The sequence below is a fragment of the Photinus pyralis genome, unplaced genomic scaffold, assembly GCF_008802855.1.
Source record: "Photinus pyralis isolate 1611_PpyrPB1 unplaced genomic scaffold, Ppyr1.3 Ppyr1.4_LG4, whole genome shotgun sequence".
NCBI classification, from domain to species: Eukaryota; Metazoa; Arthropoda; class Insecta; order Coleoptera; family Lampyridae; genus Photinus; species Photinus pyralis.
In genome coordinates this window covers 35486782-35504371 of record NW_022170511.1, presented here as the reverse complement: position 1 = coordinate 35504371, position 17590 = coordinate 35486782, and the positions used below count along the sequence as shown (strand labels likewise).

General features: G+C 34.0%; 2 protein-coding genes across 3 annotated transcripts in view; one reads left to right on the top strand and one right to left on the bottom strand.

Annotated features, from left to right (window-relative positions):
• LOC116168260 (synaptotagmin-10-like) overlaps positions 1–17590 on the bottom strand; it is a 120784-nt gene that overhangs the window by 93892 nt on the left and 9302 nt on the right. The window lies entirely within an intron of this gene.
• On the top strand, positions 8535–9953 carry LOC116168261 (odorant receptor 67c-like). Of its 2 annotated transcripts, XM_031483982.1 has the most exons (7): positions 8571–8613; positions 8668–8719; positions 8772–8843; positions 8968–9302; positions 9357–9458; positions 9503–9658; positions 9704–9953. In XM_031483982.1, the coding sequence occupies exons 3-7, from the start codon at positions 8801–8803 to the stop codon at positions 9758–9760; spliced, it is 693 nt and encodes a 230-aa protein (XP_031339842.1). In that variant the 5' UTR covers positions 8571–8613; positions 8668–8719; positions 8772–8800; the 3' UTR covers positions 9761–9953. The 2 variants fall into 2 exon arrangements, with proteins under 2 accessions (XP_031339841.1, XP_031339842.1); XM_031483981.1 differs by having other exon boundaries at positions 8535–8613; positions 8668–8843.

Here is a 17590-nt window from a genome sequence, read left to right as displayed (position 1 = left end):
CAGTATTATATTAACACAGATTTTAGTGTTTAACTTTGTGATATTAATTAACCATAATAAAAACTGCAGTATATATACATCTTGATCTGATATTTTAACATAGGTATTGATATTTCATCTTAAGTTAGTTGCATTAAACATTAAACCAAAAAAGAATGCAACGACCGAACTTCCCTTGCAATCACTCATCCTAAATATTAACCGCGCACTAAGCTGCCAAATGGTTTTTTAACTTTGACATTTTTCTCCGCCCTTTTATAATAAAACGTAACATAATTTTGTTGTACACCGAAAAAGAAAGTCTTGCGAATAATTTAATAAAAATATTGCGTTGAAAAAATTTTTTTTAGTTTTTTAACTTTGACATTCTTTCTCATTTTTTTTGTAATAAAACCTGGCACAATTTTTGTAGTTGTACAGAGAAAAATAAAGTCTTTAAAATACTTTAATATAAATCTTATGTAGCTGTTCGGAAAAAGTTTGATTTTTTTACATCCAGCCTGTTTGTTATTTTTTGTTTCCGTATGCCATATATATACGCATCGAAAATGTGAACAAAATCCGTCCGATCAGATATCTTGGAAAATTGCCGACATACATACAGACAGGAATGATCTAAATACTAAAGTTCTATCTGGCAAAGATTTGAATAGTTAAATTCTACGTTGAGAATACTTACGCATACTAAATCGATTAATAATTTCAAATTGAAACGTCAATAATTTACATTTTAAATGCAACCTAAATTCGTTTTACGGTGACGAATTAACGTATAAATGACCTCTGAATTTGGTTCCCTTATAATGAAATTTAAATCGAATTGGATTTTGATCCTGATCTGAAAAGACTGGTTACAAAATCATGGCTTTCTTTGGATAAGAATACGAATAAACAAAACAATAATTTTACATAATTTTCAACAACTCTCATTTACAGTTTAACTTTAATATGGTAATAGTAATAGGTCAAAAATTTCTTTTTCTCACGGATCGTAAAGCAGTCGATTAAAATTTCAAAAATCATACAACAATTCTATATCGAACCTTTCCTGGGTGATTTTTTCTTGATGTGGAAACCTGGAGTTCTTACAGCTAACCGGTTGACTCAAAACTCTGGGGTAGTTAACAGGTCACTTCTTGGATGCATTCTTAAACCGGATATATGAAATTATCTGCAACAACAGCTCTTGGAAATGGACGTCGTTGATGATTGATGTTGAACTGCAGGTTTCAGTTGTTAATTCTCCTGGCCAGCACAAATTTGAGTTGGCAAAAGAAACGAGCATTGATGTAAGCTCGATTTTAAGGGGTTGTTCTTGAAATTTGGTTGAATGGTTAGGAAATACCTTCACTAAAATTTTCACATTGATTAATTTTAACTTTAGCGGCACAAAAATGAACGTAAATATTATCAAACTTTGCTAACAGTTTTCTTTATCGAAATTTCACGTGACACCGGATATTAGAGTATGAATTACGAAACGATTATAACTCTTAATTTTCATTGGTTCGCCAACTCTAGGGCTGCCTACAGAAAACGCTGATTCAACACAATTTTACTTATCTTTTCCCAAGAAAGGTTAGGAACCTCCCCACCTTAACCAACAATCCTACTCTTATATAAGTCTAAAAAAACAAATATTAGAAATGTACAGGATATTAGAGGGGTATACTGAAGCTATCGAAAATTCTATAAGAATATTGCTAATTCAAGAATACATATTAATCTATGTAAGAAAATTATAGTGTCGAAATTGAATCGGTGACTTCATTTTTCTACTACCTAAGCTTCGTTTATTCCGAAATAATAAGTTCCACCAGAAGCAGAGGAATTATTAGTGGCGTAATTGTTTAATTGCGATTCAAATTGCCATCTGTTTAAACGGTAGAATTAGTACCCTTTCTTAAATCAAATTGATCAGAGCTGTAATCATTACGTACCCGCGCACCAGTAATGTGTAATTTCTATTTAAATTTTTAAAAATAATTCAAGGCACCTGCTTTGTTCGTTAGAAATCCGCACATCAAAATTTAAGAAATACAATTACATAAATTGGTCGTTTGTAAAACCAATTTGGCATTTCTGTGTAGGTTTTGTAGCCGATATCATGGTGCAGGTATTTTTGTCTGTGATCGTTATCTATTTAAAGTTGCTTGGAATGTATCCCGTGGAATCAAACTCCAGGAAGATATCAATATTTTGGCACTACTTATCAAAGTACAGTTCTACTTTTTTTACCTACGTCATGTTTATTACGGTCACTTTATCGATATTTATTGAAAAGCAAGATTTGGTACACTTTACGCTCAATTTATTAAATATAGGTAAGAAACTAAAACATTCATTTGTTACTCTCATTTTTCATTCGTATACCGTGTGGTAACGTGTGTGGTGTCAGATTATATTCGAATATTCCGCTAATTATTTTAGAGGCAAAAAAACCTGGAAAAAGATTACATTTATTAATTTATTAACTTTTCACGTAACCTCCTTTCGAATAAAGGGATATTTTCGGTTTTTTCCATCCACAAAGTTTATCGGAAGCTTACCTTTTAACAAGCATTGAACCAAAATTTATTTTTGTGAACATTTTATTTTGATGTTCAACGTAAAAAGGTACATCATCTTCAACCAAGAATGTTAATAAACACTTTTTTCAAAAATATTTGTATTGTTGAAATATCTACTTTCAGATGGTGTAAACAAAAATGAGCATTACTATGGAAGAATTGTCCAAGAAATGCAAAAAACTGAATAAAAAAACGGTTTCAATTCGATGGTTCAATCGGTTGTTTTTAATAATCAATATTTACAGTTCAAAACCTTGAAGGATCTGTAATTTGATTTTACACTTAATTCGTGCAAATGGTTTAAGTAAGCGTCTTAAGGGGTGTGTGTAAGAAAAGGTTTTAAATTGTTGCAACCAGCAAAAAAATGATTACTGGAGTGTTTCTCAATATAGAAAAGATGAGTTAAATGCAATGAAAGTAGTGAAAGTATTGTTTAGAAGAGCACTTGGCTCAGTTACTTGTTTATACTGTCTGTGAATTGCAAGGAAAATACGAAAATGTTGTTCTTCAACAAATAGATCCGCGCTATCTAACCGCAATACGACTTACGTTGCACTGGTGTCAAGTGTCAAGTGTTATTTTTGAGTGAACAATTAGTGAACGTTTATGCATGTAGTGACCAGAAAAATGGAACAACTGAGGCAATTAATGCAAGAAATGAAAGCCGGTCAAGCTGAAATGAAAGCAAGGGTCAAATCTGGTCAACAATGAATGGAGTCTAAAATAAAATAGAAACAGGTCAACAAGGCATGGAAGCTAAAATAGATCCAGATCAGAGGTATGATTCAAGATAAGATACAGAGTGTCCAAGATAAAATTCATACGGTAGAAATCGAAATTAAAGCCAAATATAATGAACTACGAAAAGAATTTACATTACTGACCGAAGAACACGAAAAGTTATGGGTGATCTATGATAATACAAGATCTATATATTTTTTTATGAAGTTTTCCATTTTTTTGTCGGTGAAGTAATTTCTAGGTAAGTATAAGGAAAAAACAGGCAAATCTTATTTTTTATTCTTTATTGGCGATCGATTTCGGGCATGATATTGCCCATCATCAGGCCGTGCTGAAAAAAGTTACAGTATATATTGTAAGAAAACGGGTGAGTACAATAAATAATTATGAAATCCACTGCAATGATTGCAATATATCCTACATTGGACTCACTTCTCGCAATATCAGAACAAGATTCAAAGAACACAAAAACAATAGACCCAAACCTGCAATAGGCACCCGCTCTCTGGAAACAAACCATATTATCACACTCGAAAACACCAAAATGCTACACCAATCTGACAATATCAATAAATTAAAAATTCTTGAACATTTTGAAATTGATTCAGCTAAACTTGACAATAACAAACACCTTATCAACGAATGTACGAATTTTCCAGACCGTGTAAAAATACTATAGTACGTTCGAGTTAAATTTTTGTAAATACTTTTTAGTATTCAAATACTTTGTAACTAATAGTTATTTATGCATCAAGGGCATTAAGGCGATATTTATGGCAAGGGCGACAGAGCCCGAGGGCCTCCGGCCCGAGGGATTGTAAGTCGCCCGAGGGTTAAATATTGAGTAATGCCTGAGGTGCATACAACATTTTATTTTTCATCGTTCCAAGGAATGCATTAACAATATACAATTGTCATGATTATTGTTTGTCCAACATTAAAGTGCTTCATACGAATCAAGTTGCATCCTTTTTATTACATAATATAACTCCGTCAATCAATTTGACCGGCCGTTTGAGGGTATAATGAGATGACAATCCATTATGCCCTCTCATTATGCCCTTGGGCGTAATAGACTGCTTCATATATCACATATGACAGATATAATTGACATATAATAGACAAATGAAAAATAAATACTTTTATGGAAGCAGTATTTGTATTTCTAACTCAAATACTTTCACAAATATTTAGTATTCGAATACTTCGCAAAGTATTTGGATACTTTGAGAAGTATTCGAATACTTCGCATAGTATTTGAATACTTAACCTTCCTTTTTTACCAAAAATCGACTACACCAAAATTTCTCGGGAAAACACTTTTTCTTATTAATTTTTGCGTAGCGTACTTTTTCGATTAGACCTCTCAATAAAAAGTTATGGACAAAAAACAATTTCTAAAAAAAATTCAAAGGGTTGTAACTTTTCATCTAGTAGCCCAATCTTCAAACTGTTTGAAATTATGGATTTTACAGGCCACATTCTATAAGAAAATTTTTTTTCCGGGTCGATCTGAGACAATTTTTTTTTCGGGGCTCAAAAAAAGGCACCTTCCTTTTTTACCAAAAATCGACTGCACCAAAATTTCTCGGGAAAACACTTTTTCTTATTAATTTTGGTGCGTAGAATCAAAAACAATTCGTACTTTTTCGATCAGACTTCTCAATCAAAAGTTATAGACTAGAAACCAATTTCGAAAGAAAATTGAAAGGGCTGTAACTTTTGAACTAGTAGCCCAATCTTGGAACTGTTTGAAATTATGGATTCTACAGGCCACATTTTATAAGAAAATTTTTTTCCGGGTCGATCTGAGACAATTTTTTTTTCGGGGCTCAAAAAAAGGCAGTGTATAACCTTCCTTTTTTACCAAAAATCGACTACACCAAAATTTCTCGGGAAAACACTTTTTCTTATTAATTTTGGGGCGTAGAATCCAAAACAATTCGTACTTTTTCGATTAGATTTCTCAATCAAAAGTTATGGACTAGAAACCAATTTCGAAAGAAAATTCAAAGGGCTGTAACTTTTGAACTAGTAGCCCAATCTTGGAACTGTTTGAAATTATGGATTCTACAGGCCACATTTATAAGAAAATTTTTTTTCCGGGTCGATCTGAGACAATTTTTTTTCTCAAAAAAAGGCAGTGTATAACCTTCCTTTTTTACCAAAAATCGACTACACCAAAATTTCTCGGGAAAACACATTTTCATTTTGGTGCGTAGAATCCAAAACAATTCGTACTTTTTCGAGACTTCTCAATCAAAAGTTATTAGAAACCAATTTCGAAAGAAAATTCAAAGGGCTGTAACTTTTGAACTAGTAGCCCAATCTTGGAACTGTTTGAAATTATGTTCTACAGGCCACACTATAAGAAAATTTTTTTTCCGGGTCGATCTAAGACAATTTTTTTTCGAGCCTCAAAAAAAGGCAGTGTATAACCTTCCTTTTTTACCAAAAATCGACTACACCAAAATTTCTCGGGAAAACACTTTTTCTTGTTAATTTTGGTGCGTAGAATCCAAAACAATTCGTACTTTTTCGATTAGACTTCTCAATCAAAAGTTATGGACTAGAAACCAATTGCGAAAGAAAATTCAAAGGGCTGTAACTTTTGAACTAGTAGCCCAATCTTGGAACTGTTTGAAATTATAGATTCTACAGGCCACATTCTATAAGAAAATTTTTTTTCCGGGTCGATCTGAGACAATTTTTTTTCGAGCCTCAAAAAAAGGCAGTGTATAACCTTCCTTTTTTACCAAAAATCGACTACACCAAAATTTCTCGGGAAAACACTTTTTCTTAGTAGTAGTATAGTATAGCCGATTCAAAATCAATGACACTGGAAGGTCAAACGTAGACGTGGGTTTGAAACTCTGCTAAGGAAGGTCAAACGTAGACGTGGGTTTCAAACTCTGCTAAATCAATGTCACTGAAGGTGAAATGTGGACGTGGGTTTGAAACTCTGCTAAAATCAATGTCACTGAAGGTGAAACGTGGACGTGGGTTTGAAACTCTGTTAAAATCAATGTCACTGAAAGGTCAAACGTAGACGGCGGTTCTTGCCTGAACGAAAGTGGTTATGAGCTAACGTCAAGGTCAAATGGTTCTGAACTTGGGTCAAGCAGGACCTTAAGTAGTTGTGATCGTTGCCTTGTAGATAATAGGTCGATTGTGAAAACTAAAGTGGTTGTGACATTGATTTTAACAGAGTTTCAAACCCACGTCTACGTTTGACCTTCCAGTGACATTGATTTTGAATCGGCTATACTATACTACTCTTAGTAATTTTGGTGCGTAGAATCCAAAACAATTCGTACTTTTTCGATTAGACTTCTCAATCAAAAGTTATGGACTAGAAACCATAATTTCGAAAGAAAATTTAAAAGGGCTGTAACTTTTGATCTAGTAGCCCAATCTTGGAACTGTTTGAAATTATGGATTCTACAGGCCACATTCTATAAGAAATTTTTTTTCCCGGATCGATCTGAGACAATTTTTTTTTCGAGCCTCAAAAAAGGCAGTGTATAACCTTCCTTTTTTACCAAAAATCGACTACACCAAAATTTCTCGAAAAAACACATTTTCTTAGTAATTTTGGTGCGTAGAATCCAAAACAATTCGTACTTTTTCGATTAGATTTCTCAATCAAAAGTTATGGACTAGAAACCAATTTCGAAAGAAAATTTGAAAGGGCTGTAACTTTTGATCTACTAGCCCAATCTTGGAACTGTTTGAAATTATGGGTTCAACAGGCCACATTTTATAAGAAAATTTTTTTTCCGGGTCGATCTGAGACAATTTTTTTTTCGAGCCTCAAAAAAAGGCAGTGTATAACCTTCCTTTTTTACCAAAAATCGACTACACCAAAATTTCTCGGGAAAACACTTTTTCTTAGTAATTTTGATGCGTAGAATCCAAAACAATTCGTACTTTTTCGATTAGATTTCTCAATCAAAAGTTATGGATTAGAAACCAATTTCACAAGAAAATTTAAAAGGGCTGTAACTTTTGAACTAGTAGCCCAATCTTGGAACTGTTCAAAATTATGGATTGTACATGTCACATTCTATAAGAAAATTTTATTTTCCGGGGCGATCTGAAACAATTTTTTTTTCGGGCCTCAAAAAAAAGCAGTTTGGTTTTTAGAATGTATCTTGAATGGTAAAATGACTTAACAGTGTATAAGATTAATTTTTAGCTTGTTAAACAAATGCATTATTATTGCGGTCCTTAATAGGGAGGGCTGGCTAAATAAAAAAATGCGCGTGTTGTTAAAGAGGTGTTGGAAAAAGTTTCTCCTTTTGGCGAGAAATAACCAAATTGTGTAAGACGAATTACTTCAGAGCATCGACGAACCCGCGCTTAGTTTGCACCGATCAGCGCTAAATCTTAGAGAATTTTCATATAGAAGATATCCAACCGAGATCGAGTAAAACGGTGCAGATATCCGGGGATCCAAAACTGCTTCGCAACAAACTTCCCGAAAGCCGATCTGCGGAAATTATATGTGAGCGTCGAAAATTTACATCTGCTTGGATGTCAGCGACTTGCTTTAATTGCAGTAATTAAAGAGGTTCATTTTTTCCATGACTTGCTTTTTATTGCGAAATGACTTTTATGGTAAGCGAATTACGATTCGAGGGGTCTAAGATGGCACACACTGTATTTATAAAACTTAAAATTTGATTTAAATAGTTTACAACCATAAAATATAAACCTTTCAAAATCACGTTTTTTTTCACTTTTTGGTTAATTATTTCATAGTAATGTTAATTTTGCACCATCTGATATTAACACTTCAACAAAAAGAACCTCAGGGGCTTAACGAATTTTTTTAATTTTTGCGCGTGGCGTAACTTCCATTATGAAGTGAATTTTCAGGTCAATGCTTTTAGAGGGCTGAGGAGCGGTTCACCATTTCATTTCTTCTTTTGGCTTGTATGATCATTTCGCATGCAATAAAATTCGAAAATTGTGTTACACATTTTAAAGATCGACTGTACATTATTATTCATGTTTTATTAGCAAAACAAATACCAGTAACTGCATTGATTGTAGGTATTTACCTTTCTTCATTACTGATCATGCATATTCTGCAACACAATATGAATACAACTAAAAATATGATTGACAAAATGAATCGAGATTTTAAGATGGAATCCTTTGAGGGAGTAACAAAAATGTCGATGAAACCTACAAATAAATTCGTGAACATGGTTTCGATCTATTGGTGCGTTGCTATAATAATTTGTGGTCAAATAATGGCATGCTTTCCACTGTACTCTAATAGTGGTAATGAAAGGTACGTAATACTAGAATGCCTAGGTATTTATATGTTAAATCTTCTGTGATGTAGAATATTGGCTGTACCGGCCTGGTTTCCATTTAATTGGAAAGATTCTTCAGAAGTATACGGATTGTTATTTGTAATACAGTGCATTGGACAATTTAATCTTACAGGCATTTATACAGTAGCCGATACCTTTATTATGTCGATGCTGATGACAACAGCCAAGCAAGTGGAATTATTAGGTATGTTAAAAATAAGGAAACATTTAGATTTATATGCCATATAATATATTTACACAATTCAAATAATTGCAGGTAGGTATTTATAGAAAATGGGGCTTTCGTTTTAAAAAAAAGTGTGTTATAGGTCACAATTTTGAGAACTGCATATACACCACGCTGCTGCAATTACATGTTGCTCAAGATGATGTTATTCAGTTCAGCCGGTCATTTAACCAATATGGAAGCAATTCAAATGTAAACGACGATTATTACATCACAAATACAGATTCTGTAATGCGAGTAGTACTAACAGAAAGCTTTCAAGTGAAGCTAAAGCAAAATTTGGGCATATGTGTGCGACATCATCAAAAAATGTTGAAGTTTGTTCGAAGGTTGGAAGACTTCATTTGGCCGTTAATGAGTATTAAGATGATGGCGTCAATGTTTTACCATATACTCATTTGTTTCATGCTGGTTTGTGTAAGTAGTCCCATTGCACATTTTTGTATTACCTACAATCCGGTTGGTTATTAGAACGGCGATAAAGTGTTTGTCTATACTTTGGCGCAATACGAAATAATGGCCGTATTTGAATTAATACTGGTTTCATACTTTGGCCAATATCTAATTAATAAGGTAAGCGTTGCACATAATTCACAGAAAGTAGAGGATGCTTTTAGGAAGAAGAACTTAAAAATCAGGTTTACAATTGTCCATGGTATATCTGCGATGTCAGCTTTCAAAAATCAATTGTTCTCGTTTTGAACGGATGCCTTTGTATACCAAGTTTATCTGTAGTAAAATTGGCACCTTTATCCCTTCCGACCGTATTAGCGGTAAGATAACTAACAACATGCTAATAAGTTTCGTAATATTTTCAGATGTTGAAATCATCCACTTCAATTTTTACAGTTCTACGACAAACACTCGATTACTAACATGGCACAAGACTTATGTATGCAGAAAACCATAGTAATTACTAATTAGTCAACAATGTGTAGAACAAGCGCGAGCAGCACCGTAGGTTACTAGAATGTCGGCGTATACGCAAACATTTGGAATATTATATACGAGTATATTGATGAAAAATCAAATAATATAATGGTTCTAATTTACATTCAAAGTTTTCTATTTACGATTTTTCTATATTTTCAAGTTCTAAAAATGACCACCAGAGGGTGTAACTGCCATCTGAAATTTTAAAATTCCATTTTCTTTAAATTTCGCATAATAAACTAAAAATTGTTTTTTCACATTTTTAAAGAGAACCAGTTTATCTATCATTTTCCTAAAAAAAGTTATTTCAAAAATTTAGCTACAAAATGCATAAGATGTTAAAGAGGCAATTGTGAGTTTAAAAAATATATATATCATTAAAAAATATATATAATCAGAACATTTGTGTTGCTCCAAAGGGACTAAGCGTATCCTGAACTTATTAAGTCACTTTAATATTATATGTATAATCGAAGGTATACAGAATTGCAGTGGAATTTTTTCGAATTTCCAAAAAATAATTTGGTGATTGTCACGTTCAAGGAATTTTGAAAAAATGTTTGCAAAATCGAAAATGGCATACCCAAAAACTAATTCTTTCTAGCTTTTATTGTTGCTGAGAAAAAATTAAAGAAGAAATGCAAATTTTACCACTTTTTTAAGGGTGGCTTCGAAACGAAACACGTTGGACTCTCGGTTTATTTCGAAAAAGTGCTTGATTTTAGAAAGTATTTTTTATATAACAATACGATAATTTTTGATTAAAAGTGTGCCATGTTAATTTTACATTTTATTTTTTCAATATGCGATATGCTCGTCTTTACTAAAAGAATCTTTTGTTTAAATTTCAAAAAAATATATTAATAAATAAGTAAGTTGCCATTGCGCAGTGAGCTCATGGGCACATTAATCGTCAAGATTTTTCTTGGTTGATGTACCAGAGCCACCGAATTCAAAAATAACGAACTAAATATTTTGAAAACTGTGGGACGAACGGACGGGGAAAGTGGCCATAATAGCGCGTTCCAACATGAGTTGGGAAATGCGCTAAAAATATTCCTCCAAAATTAATAGAAAGTGGACATCTTACATTGAAAAATTAATTTTTTCTATTTCGGTGTCACAATGATGATTTTGTACAACTGTTTTCGGCCTAAAACAGTTGTACAAAGACAGTGATTATAGTCGTTTTCTTTGGTAACTCATCTCTTAAGTTGGCAGTTACTAGTTAGTACAAGTAGGTACTTCGTTGGGTACTTCCATGAACTTTGTCAGTCTTAACTGTCAACCTAAAACTTAACGGCATAAAAAGTGTTCCCAACATAAAACATGTTAGTTCTAATGTTCCCTATAGTTTCTGATAATGATTTTTTTAATTAAATTAAAGCACCGAAATAGAAAAAATAGTATGAAAAACGCGTGTTACAATGCTTGATTGTAATACTCCTATCTTGCGGACACTCGTGGCTACGCTTCGCGTCGCCACTCGTGCCACAAGATAGTCGTATTACAATAGGTCGCATTGTAACACTTGTCTTTCAATATACTATTTCTGAAAGTGGTAGAATTGCTAAAAATTTTGATATTTGATATTACATTATAGGTATTAATTTTGACAAAAATTCTTGAGAATTGTTCTTGAGTTTTATTATCTTAAACTCTAATTGCATCAATATTAGTATCCCTCTACAACCCCATGCCAATTCCCTTAAAAAGCATCCTCAGTTACTTTTAAAGTACCCCTAAACTTCCCTTAGTTACAATAGTTACTTACTAAAAACGATTGCCCCCTTAACTTTTTCGAACATTTGCTAAACTTTTCTTTAACTCCTTAATTGTTAATACACTCTTTCTGAACTGTTAAACTTAAAAAAACTATTGTGTTCGTTCCAATTCCTTTTAATTCATATAGAATTTATTATAACTTGTCGGAGTACCTCACGGCTCTAAGTGTAACGTTGATGTCACTCGTTATCGATGTCCTATTAAATTCTATCAAACCAACTGTTGGGAAGGGCTTATATGTACACTGGCCCTAGCCATTGTGGAACAAGAGATATAATGAATTAGTGGATAGGGCAGCTACAGAAACAACTTTCTCGAAACAAATAAAGTGGTGCGTGCCCATATTAAAGTAGAAGTATGAAAATGCGAAATAATTTAATAATTTACTGGTAAAAAACAAACATTTAAGTAACACTGTATAAACAATATACCGATAGGATTAATATTAATTGTTAAACAAACTGCAAACACTACATCTTCTCATATTTTATCTCATTTCTGGATTGTTGGCCAAACCCAAATTTTATACTCGAATTCAAAACTCGCAAAAACTCCAGGTTGGAAATAAACCTTCTTCTCCTGTATTGGTTTTCTCGTTCCGGTTCCTCTTTTCTTGTATAGGTATTCTCGTTGTGATTATCTTCTAAGTGATTCTTCTTCAGAGCGAATTTTATTTTTAGCTCTTTTGTTAGATTTTCTCTGAGTTGACGGTGAATATCACATTGCTCCCTGATAATCTCTGTATCTTTGTTTTTTGTTATTTCTGTAAAGGGTTTTAACAATTCAGTTTTGTTGAAAGTATCTGTTTTTAAATCAAGACACTCATGTTTATCTTTTAGTGGATCGTTTTTATCTGCTTGCGTATAATTGTTGATTAAACCATGAAATCTCCATGAACAACAGCAACATGTTATCGGTTCGACTACTTGTATACATTTATCAAGTGCCTCAGTTTGACTCCAATTATCTTTGAGGTTAGAGGAGACCTGATTAGTGTTTTTCTTAGAATTCTTGTAATGTGCGCATGGTAACGATCGCGATGTTTGGATAGCTTGATCTTTATGTCCCTTTGGGTCATTATTAATGCCACTCCATTTTGTACACTGAAACAGTTCCCCAGAATAGTTACTGGTTTCAAAAACAATCTTTTGAATGTCGGGCCACTTGACTATGATGTACCCCAACAATGGATAGTAACTCGTTTCACTCTACAAAACAGCTTCACAGTACTATTTACAAATTAATAAACAAATTACCTGTATAACACTTCCAGGACGAAAAGGTCTAATAAATATACTTGCTGTGTAATATTTAACTAATACTAAAAGTGTCTGTTCACCTCCTGATAAGATAGTCAGTAAATGTAAAAAGTTAATTAAGGTTGTAATAAGCAAGAAATTACAGGGCGGGAGACGCAATAGCTCGCTGAAAGAGGCATCTAGTGTCTAATGTTACTCCAATGCAGATACCTACTTTGTTAGTTTATAGCATAATTCCTTATCATCGACAGCAACATTTAGTGCAAAATACTCTCCTAAATACTTGGCGCATGGTTTGGAGAGCCTCATCCAGTTATATTTTACATTACCGATTCGTTTCGGTAGAAGCTCCACCGGAAGCAATCCAATAAAATGCCGTATCACCCACAATAGTGCGCCAGGTGAACATTTAATATTTGTGAGGTCTTTTCCAAACGCAATACTTTCCTTTAACGCCAGGCGTTCCTGTAGAGTACCTTGAAAAAACCTGAAAGACCAAGTAGTATTTGAAAATGTGTTCGTAGCTGATTTACTTTATTGCATTTTCAACGGAGTATCCACATCCCTTCAATCTAAGGTAGCATATTTTGAAGACGTGCTAGAAATTTATCTCTGGATTTACCTAACAGAAGCAAAATGCTAACCTGAAATATAGGATGTAGTCCTGATGCATCTTGAAAATTCGTCTCCAACGGGACGCCGAAGCTTAACCTTAAAACCACAAAGATAGTTAATACCTAGGCATTTATTGTTTTACCTGTCGATGTTGAATTCAGAAATTGATAACGATGATTGCATTGACATTAGTAGTGAGGTTACTTTGACGTTTATTGTTTTATTAGAGAAATACCCACATCGGCGGCTCACCTTTTGTTTTTCCTAATGTGGGCCTTGGAAAGTTGAATTTATGTTTCTAATTGCGAAAGACCCTTATGCCTCTATAGTTTGAACAGTTCTCTTTATCCCCTTTTTTAAAGAAACCTATCCCTTTCTGAAGTCCTATGGTTTTGTTTCCCTTTTATACAGAGATCCACTAGTTTCTCGAATAACAAGCCTGGTGAATTTTTTGTTCACCTGTTAAGGGTACGGGGTTGTAGTATAATCTTCCAATATCGAAAGTTGGCAAACCGGGATCTGCTGCTTATTATTATTATTATTATTATTTATTATTAGTTACTTGTTGATATATAAAAAATTAGAATTGTCTGTCACGTTATATTAAAGTTCACATGTACAATTTGTTCACAATACACTTTTTAAAAGCAATTGGAATCGCTTATTTAATACACAACAATTGGCGACGAGTTGTAAACAGAGGAATACAAACCACATAAAAAGAAAAATCGTTAAAAATGGATGAAGCACAGTTTCAACAATTTATGAAATTGCTTAACGAAACCCAGGTAAGATTAATCGATTCGTATAAAGTACATCAGGCAACACAAAACATAGCGCAACAACCCATGGGAACAATAGTACCTTTTGAAAGTTTTGACCCATCAAACGAAAAATTCAACTGTTATATTGAACGTTACGAAAATTATACAGCCGTAAAAAATCTGCAAAACGATCAGAAAAAAGCTCAACTTCTAAATGCTTCGATCGGGCTTAATCATTATAATAGTTTAGCTGCATTCATGGGACCCGATAACCCTATAAAAGAGATTGGATATGAAGACCTAATGAAGAAATTTAGGGAGATGTTGGCGCCGCAAAGGAAACCTGTAGTGAGCCAACATTATTTTCTCAGCATAGCCCAAAAAGAACATCAATCTATAGCACAATTTGTAGCCACCCTGCGTCAATCTCTCTCTGAATGTGAATTTTACACTACATGTGAGTGTTCAAAGAAAATCTCCATTGCCGATATTTTTTGCGTGCACAATTTATCAGAGGACTCAGAGATAATTGGATTCGAGAGAAACTCTTGCAAACAGAAGATACCCCCAATTTTGATGGATTTGTGCCAAAAGCAGTAGCACTTGAAGCATTCAGAATAGAAAGCCACAAAATTACATTGCAACCATCAACTTCAGTCGAAATTAACTCTGAATCAACACATCGTATGTCCTATCACCAGCCTCGTAAAAGCCGGAATACTTCTAAACAACGCCGATATCACTGTTCTCAAAACCGTCAAAGAGGAACTTCAGAATCCAGAGGGAATCGAATCGATTATCGAGCTTTAGGTATCGATAACTTGTGCCTCTATTGTGGAAGGTCAAACCATCGCTCAAAGGACTGCAGAATTGAAAAGAGAAGACTCAAATGCCACTCTTGTAAGAAGATTGGACACACAGCTAAGGTCTGCACGATTATGGAAAACCAGAAAAACACATCGACTCAATATTTCCAGGACGAAGCTTCCAATCAAGAATATGGAATTTGCAACCTCATCGATCTATTTGAGATATCACCTCACCAAGATAAGTATATAGTTATTGTTAAAATTAATGATAAGCCACAACAATTTGAGGTAGATTCTGGTCCAAAATTCACTTTGTTAGGGGAGAACGATTACAAAACATTAAAATTAAAATCCAAAATTCAACCAACACCTACAGTATTCCGTTCGTACTCAGATCACGTTATAAAACCAAAAGGAAAAGTAATAGTAAACGTATCATACAAAGACAAGGTAATTGAAAATGAACTGTACATCGTACTTTCTGGTTACAAACCCTTACTTGGACGGAATTGGATACGCAAACTACAAATTGATCTCAAAGAAATCGATAACGAAACATCAAATTCTCCAGAATAGGTCACAGTTGGTTCGATACAGACACCAGACCAATTATTTCAGGAGTTCGCACCAGTATTTGAAAAAAAGATTGGATGCATGCCTAATGTGGAAATTCAACTCCATCTACGGGACAATGCCTCTCCAAATATTACCCGAGCAAGAAACGTACCATATGCACTGAGAGAGAAAGTAAATAAAGAATTGGACAGTTTGGAAGCTACAGAAATAATAACAAAAATCTCTTCCAGCGACTGGGGTTCGCCATTTGTGATAATCCCAAACGTAGATGGTCGAGTAAGACTGCGTAGATTACAAGTGTGGAGTAAATGAACGATTAGTATCATCAAACCACCCCATACGGAAAATCACACACAGTCACACACAGGGGAACATATCGTATGAACCGACTCAGTTTTGGCATAAAAACTGCCCCTTCCGAAGTTAATAGAATATTTTCTGGAATATTACAAGGATTTAATAAATGCGAAGCATATTTCGACGACATTATTGCGTTCACGGTGTCACAGAAGATGAATGTATCGCCAATCAAAGAGCATGTTTAAAACGATTAGCCGAAAATGATCTACATTTGAACAAAAATAAATGTTCATCTTTCCGAAGAAAAATCGAATATTTAGGATATACAATTGAACATAATTGTATCAGCAAATCACCAGGAAAAGTTTGGACAATATCAAAAATGCCTAGACCATCAAACATTGACGAATTGAAACGTTTTTTCGGGATGGTTACCCATTATGCAAAATTTATTCCCGATTATTCAACCTTGAGGTATCCACTCAGAATGCTACTGAAGAAAACCCAACGCTTTACCTGGACCGCGCAATGTGAATCCGCATTTTTAAAATTAAAACGAGAACTTTGTAGTGATAACGTTCTACTACCATTTGATCCACAATTACCTCTGACGTTAACTACAGATGCAAGCCCTGTAGGAATAGCTGCTATCCTCAGTCATCAAATCAACGAGTGCGAGCGACCCATTGCATATGCATCACGCAGAAATGAACTACAGCCAATTAGACCGGGAAGCTCTAGCAATAATGCTTGGAGTCAATTATTTTTTTGATTACCTGGGAAACAGTTTACATTAGTAACAGATAACCAGCCACTGTCAAGAATCCTGCATCAAACCAAATCGCTACTGAAAATGACATCTGCAAGACTACTACCGATATGCATCATTTTTATCCGGGTTTGATTACAAAATGAAATGTAAAACAGACACAGAAATTGAAATCGCTGATTGTCTATCGAGGGCACCAAATCCAAAGAACAAAAATTACAACAGGAAATTCAATCATGAAGAAGTGTCTCAATTATTTGCTCAGAAAGTCTTTCAAATATCGAGTGAAGTAATTACTTATGATACAATTAAGCAAGAATCTGGGAAAGATCTGGAAATTCAAAAAATCGTACAGCATCTCCATTCTAAAGTTAGAAATGAACCTTACACTTTAGAAAATGGCATTCTCTTTTCTCAAGATAGAATAATAATTCCCAGCACACTCATCAGACAACAGATTCCAAAAGAAATGCATTCAACCCATATTGGAATAGTTAAGATGAAACAACTTGCCAGGAGATAGGTATGTTTATTGGCCAAAAATTGACTCAGTAAAGTGTCGTGTGAGGAATGTGCTAAGACCCGGCACAATCAACCAAAAGCTCCTATACACCCATGGGAAGAACCAGAAGAGAACTGGGAACGCCTTCATATTGATTATGCAGGTCCATTAGATGGATACCATTTTCTTATAGCAGTAGATGCAAAATCAAAGTGGGCGGAAGTACGCACTTCAAAAGAAGCACTATCAACTGCTGTAACTATAAATCTATTAGCAGATATTTTCTCGACACATGGATATCCTTCAATCCTTGTGTCTGATAACGCTACGGCATTTACTAGCAAAACATTCACTGACTACTGTAAACATCGAAGTATTTTCCAAAAGTTTATC

Excerpts from the sequence above, each read along its gene's own strand:
- LOC116168261 (XM_031483981.1), top strand. The coding sequence starts at position 8,573 with ATGGCATGCTTTCCACTGTACTCTAATAGTGGTAATGAAAG. Across the intron at positions 8,844-8,967 it reads CAAGCAAGTGGAATTATTAG|GTCACAATTTTGAGAACTGC; the intron begins GTATGTTAAAAA and ends AGTGTGTTATAG. Across the intron at positions 9,459-9,502 it reads GCCAATATCTAATTAATAAG|GAAGAAGAACTTAAAAATCA; the intron begins GTAAGCGTTGCA and ends GGATGCTTTTAG.